The sequence below is a fragment of the Calidris pugnax genome, unplaced genomic scaffold, assembly GCF_001431845.1.
Source record: "Calidris pugnax isolate Ruff unplaced genomic scaffold, ASM143184v1 scaffold187, whole genome shotgun sequence".
Taxonomy (NCBI): Eukaryota; Metazoa; Chordata; class Aves; order Charadriiformes; family Scolopacidae; genus Calidris; species Calidris pugnax.
The window spans coordinates 2,677,951-2,682,787 of NW_015090969.1; the positions used below are offsets into that span (position 1 = coordinate 2,677,951).

The 4,837-nt window shown below is 53.2% G+C and overlaps 1 protein-coding gene across 11 annotated transcripts in view; it reads left to right on the plus strand.

Annotated features, from left to right (window-relative positions):
- Positions 1-4,078, plus strand: part of PPIP5K1 (diphosphoinositol pentakisphosphate kinase 1) — a 51,225-nt gene extending 47,147 nt beyond the window's left edge. For all 11 annotated transcript variants that reach the window (XM_014952737.1, XM_014952740.1, XM_014952738.1 and 8 more), the window contains 3 exons: positions 493-630; positions 1,066-1,179; positions 2,326-4,078. In XM_014952737.1, the coding sequence (XP_014808223.1) occupies positions 493-630; positions 1,066-1,179; positions 2,326-3,017 (944 nt within the window). In that variant the 3' untranslated portion in view covers positions 3,018-4,078. The remainder of the gene's footprint in view (positions 1-492; positions 631-1,065; positions 1,180-2,325) is intronic.
- The last annotated feature ends 759 nt before the right edge of the window (positions 4,079-4,837 follow it).

Genomic DNA, 4,837 nt, shown 5'->3' on the forward strand with positions numbered 1-4,837 from the left:
GGGGGGGGGGGGGTCTGCCAGGCACACGCAGGGGGTCTCTGCTGCTCCTGGCCTTCGCAGCAGCCTGTGCTGCCTCTCTGGTGGGGAGAGGGTGGACTGTGTCCGGGGGGGGTGTCACTAGCAGTGGGGGTCCTTTCATGGAAATTCTGTTGACTTCACTCAAATTCTGTTTAGTTTCTGTAAAATGTGGGGCACTGTGCCATGTTCTCCATCATGACTATATATTTTAGCAAAAGGGTCAAACACGACTGTTGCTAGATACGTTTCCTCCTCTTCCCCCTCCTTCTGCGTGTGCCTGGGCGCTTGCTTTCAGGTCTGTTACTGCATGTGACCAACTAGTGGTGATTTTCTTGGCCTAGAAGAGGTGACCTTAGGTCCAAGTGTGCCTGGTGTTTGAATCCCAGACTGCCCAGCTCCTTCAGCCATGAGTGGTCCTGCATGGATCTAGGTTGCCATTTGCTCTATTCACTTTCTGATTGGGTTTCTTTCCAGGTTTTGAAGGCTGTTCCATGGTTCCCACCATTTATCCCCTGGAGACCCTGCACAACTCCCTCTCTTTGCGACAGGTCAACGAGTTCCTGACAGCTGTGTGCAGGAGCTGCAGCGAATCGCATGTCCAGTCTACCGCAGGTACTGGTGAGGTGGGCTTGTCTCTGGGTCAGCCAGAACAGGGTTGAGGCCAGGAGGCCTTTTGGTCTCTTACGTTGTTGGGACAGAACGTAGGCTAGAAGAAGGACCGGCAAGAAATGCAGTCTCTGAAACCTGTTCCAGGGTGTCCTAGCTCCAGAGTGAGCTATGGGATCAGGGCCACCCTAGGCCACTTACTTGAGAGACAAGTAATCGGCCAGGTCTGTCTGTGGCTGGTAAGTTTGGTGATGTGGATACAAACACCAGCTTGGGAAATCTTAGCCTCATATTCCCAGGAGCTGAGGGACAGGCATGGCTCTGAATTTAGCCTGTTTTTGAGCTCTTCCTGGAGTGCCTGCTTGTGGCTGCTGGGCTACAAGCCATTCCTTTATGTCTGTCTGAATATTGCTGATCTGTGTATTATTTTTTTTCTTGAAGCTTTGTTTGATTCAATGATTGGCAGCCAGATACCAGGAGACCCCTTTATGTCCCAGCGAATCCTGTCATCATCCTCTTTGCCGTTGCGCCAGCGTTCGGATAAGCCCCCTTGGTGTGAGTGTTCTCCCATCTTGATCAGCGATGGGTATGATGGTGAGGGAGGGAAGTAAAGGATGCCCAAAGGTGGCACTGGTATTCATGCTCAGGGTTTCTGTGCTCTGCCCTTGAAGGAACAGAAATGGAAAGGGGAAATAAGTAAAAGGGAAAGTGGCTGTATGCCCTGTGAAAAGGCTTTCAAAGAAAGATGCAAAAAGGGACTCTGTAGTATTGTATATTGTGGGGACAGCTGCTGTTGGAGGGACGCTGTCTCTCCAGACATCCTCTTGTGCACTAGGACATGGAGGGCCTGAATGCACTTCATTTTCATCTCAAGTCTTGTGATTCTCTGTGACACGTGGCTCATTGCTGGTGTGTGGAAATGCCTTTCTTTCCTAGCCAGGCTGTACATGCCTCAACCAGAGTTCCATACAGGAGAGGCAATCAGTTAGTTCTTCACTTAGTGGCTTTTCTGCAGCCCCTGGGCCTCACTTGTCATAGTCTCTGCAGAGCTGGTGACTGTTGTTAGTCCCCTTTGCAGATCTGACTAGAGCTCAAAGGGGAAGAGATAGCCAGCAGATGCACAGCAAGCACTATGATAACACAAGTCAAGGTTGCCACTGGAAGCTCAGTCCTGCTGTTCTCCTGGCTCTGTGCTCCTTGTGCTGGCAGCAGCGTGTGTCTGTGGACAGCAAGGTCAGGGAACTGATCTGACTGAAAACAGTTGTTTAATCCTTCTCCCTTTATTGGATTAGATATAATCTAGATCTGTTCTCTAGTTTTGCTCGTTGTACAATGTAAGGCAAGAATAAGCATTAGTGGAGAAGCTATATTTCTCCTTCCCATGGTGATGCTAGCTCAACATTCAGGGACTGTGTGTGTCAGGAACCATGAGCAGCAAAGTTGAAGCTGAGAGTGTTCCATAATAAAGAAGAAATGAAAGAAACTGCTTTACAGCTCAAAGCCCAACATTCCATTTAACGTTTTGCTCTATAGTGACAGCAGAACCCAAGAGCAACAGCAAGCCCCTGCCAGGTTCATGGCATGTAGATGATCCTCACCCATGGGCTGTAGAACTGTGGGACTGCAACAGCTTGGGTCTGCCCAGGCTTTGGGCTGGGGAAATACCAAATAAATGTCTAAGATTTTTCTTCCTCTTTGCAGACAGCAGCGGCCCCTCCAGTACTGTCTCCAGTGCAGGCCCATCCTCCCCAACCTCTGTGGACAACTGCGCTCGCTTCAGCTTCTCTGAGAAACTGTCTGTCAGTCCCCCAAAGAGTGAGGAGCAGCTGAGCAGCCAGTCCCCGGAGCACAAGGAGAGGCAGTCTCCATGCCAAGGGCTGGACGTGGAGGTGGGGATGTCTGGATTGTCGGTGGCAGAGCCAGGTACACCAGAGACCCTGACCTGGAATAAGTGCCCAGAGCCAGGCAGGGCCCTGGAGTTGTGCAAGGAGCTGGCGGAGGAGGACTCTTACCCAGAGGAGAAGAGCACGGTGGAGCTGGATGAAGAAGCATCAGCTAGGGAAATGTTAGAGCCCAGTAACAATGGGAACCCAAAGCGGGGTGCAGGGTGTGATATAAGGCTGGTAGGGGAGAGGGTGAAGCCAGGGGAGGGGTACTCAGGGGGAATGACTGGTCTGGATCAGTCCGGGCTGTTCAAGGAGACCTTGGTGCCCTGTGAAGAGGAGCTGCTGGAAGAGATGTTGGATCCAGAGCATACAGGCAAGGAGGTGCTGGGGGACAGTGGTCTCTCAGGCCAGCTTCTGTCTGGTCACCCGTGCCAGGAGCAGCCACTGCCTCCTGAGAAAAGCATGGAGGAGCTGCCACCGCTGTGTCAGGAGGCTCAGCAGAATTAGCAGCTCACTGGACAGCACGCTGCAAGCGCTTCTAGCCTGGAGGCTTCCTGCACAGCACCTCATGCAGCTGGCTGTCTGCAGCACAGAACAAGCCACGTCCCAAGGCCACAGGACTCTGGGGTGTAGAAGATTCTGCTCTGCTGCTCCACAAGCCAGCTCTTTGCCATTTGGCAAGAAACAATGCTCCATCTGCCTTGTTAAATGAACAACAAATGCAGTCTTGGTACTGGCACGGCACCTCCATGGAGCGGGGACATGATGTCCCAAGGGCTGTGTGCTCGCCGGGACAGCAGAGTTAGAGGATTGGTACAGTCAAGGCTTTTGGGGTGGTAAGTCCAAAGGGGACAGATGCTGCCTTGAGATTTTTTTGGCCCATAGCCTTTAGGGAAAGGCATTCTGGGCCCAAAGTAAGCAAATCCATCACAACCACCAACCTCCTCTCTGTTCCTTTCTTCCTCCTCTCTCAATTCCCACCTCTGACCAGCAAAAACAGGTCCAGCAAGTCCATGGCAGGAAGACTAGGAGAAGCAGAAACCATTCTGGATGAGTGTGGGAAGGAGAGTAAAAAGGGGATCAGGTTCAAGACTGCCACTTGCAAGAAAACGTCTGTTTGGCGTGGACTTGAGCGCTTTCCTGCTGGGCTGAGGCAGAGAGGTGGGCAGGGAGGACACACGGGTGTTTTTTCTAGTCCCCAAGCGTCAGGTGGGGTACAGCTCTGAAGTCTTGGTGACAGAAATGGAACGAAACTGCTATTTGAACAAATCAGGATTATTAGAAACCAATAAGGAGAAATCTTTATTATATATCAAATGAAAAGTATTTAATACCTATTTATGTAAATGACTTGTGAGCACAAGCCTGAGGGCAAGATTGACACGAATGTCCCTGCTGCATCCTGAGTGCAGGCCAGGGCTGTGCCTCCTGCGCCTCCTGTATTTATGGACAAGTCTGCGTGTCTGTCTGTAGCTAGGTTCCATGTTTTTGTGAAGCTGTGCCCAAAGATCTCTGCGCTGTGTTGTGACAATGTGTGTTCACAGTAAATCTATGCTGTGGGTCTGGCATCTCTCTGTCCCTGCAGTCTGTGTGCCAGGGCCGGCAGGGGCCCGGGACAGCAGGCCCTGCTCCTTCTCCACCCTCCTGGAGGAGAAACTGTGGCTGAAATCACAACTGGAGTGAATGCACAGGCGTGGGCCCTTGCTCACGAAGGCCAGGCACCTCTATTCTCCTCCACAGAAGAACTGGCCATACTGGGAAGAGGTCCTGGCTTCTTGAGTCCTGGGGTGGTTTGTGGTAGAACGAAGGTGCTGGGGCAGCGTCTTTGGCTCCCTTCTCTTGGCCCACACCTTCTATTCGTTTCCAAGCACATCCTGGGTACCACAGCCTCTTCTGTCTGGTACTCCCTGCCTGCCAGGCTGGGTGTTTAGGAAAGGTCCTGTTTCCCTGTAGCTGAAGCGCAGTGGTGGTACAGCTGCCTTGGGTGGGGGGAGGCCTGGCATGCCCTCCCACCCCCCCATCCCCCAGCTGACTCTGGTGAGGGGGCATGTGGAGTGCTGGGGTGGCCTCCCCCTGCCCTGTGGGGAGCCTCTGCCTTCCATTGCAGCCCTGCATTGAGGATCAGGGGGAAACATTACCTGGCGGGTGCTTATGGGGCCTGCAGCATGCCCTGCCCCAAGAGCTGCCTGCGGGGATGGAGGCAGGGCAGCCTCCGGTCCTGCTCGCACCCCTCTGGCAATGCCAGTGCCCTGATCCTAACGGTCTGCCCGCCGCCTCCCGGGGCCAGTACTGCCTGGCACCCATCGCTTCCCGGGGCCAGTACTGCC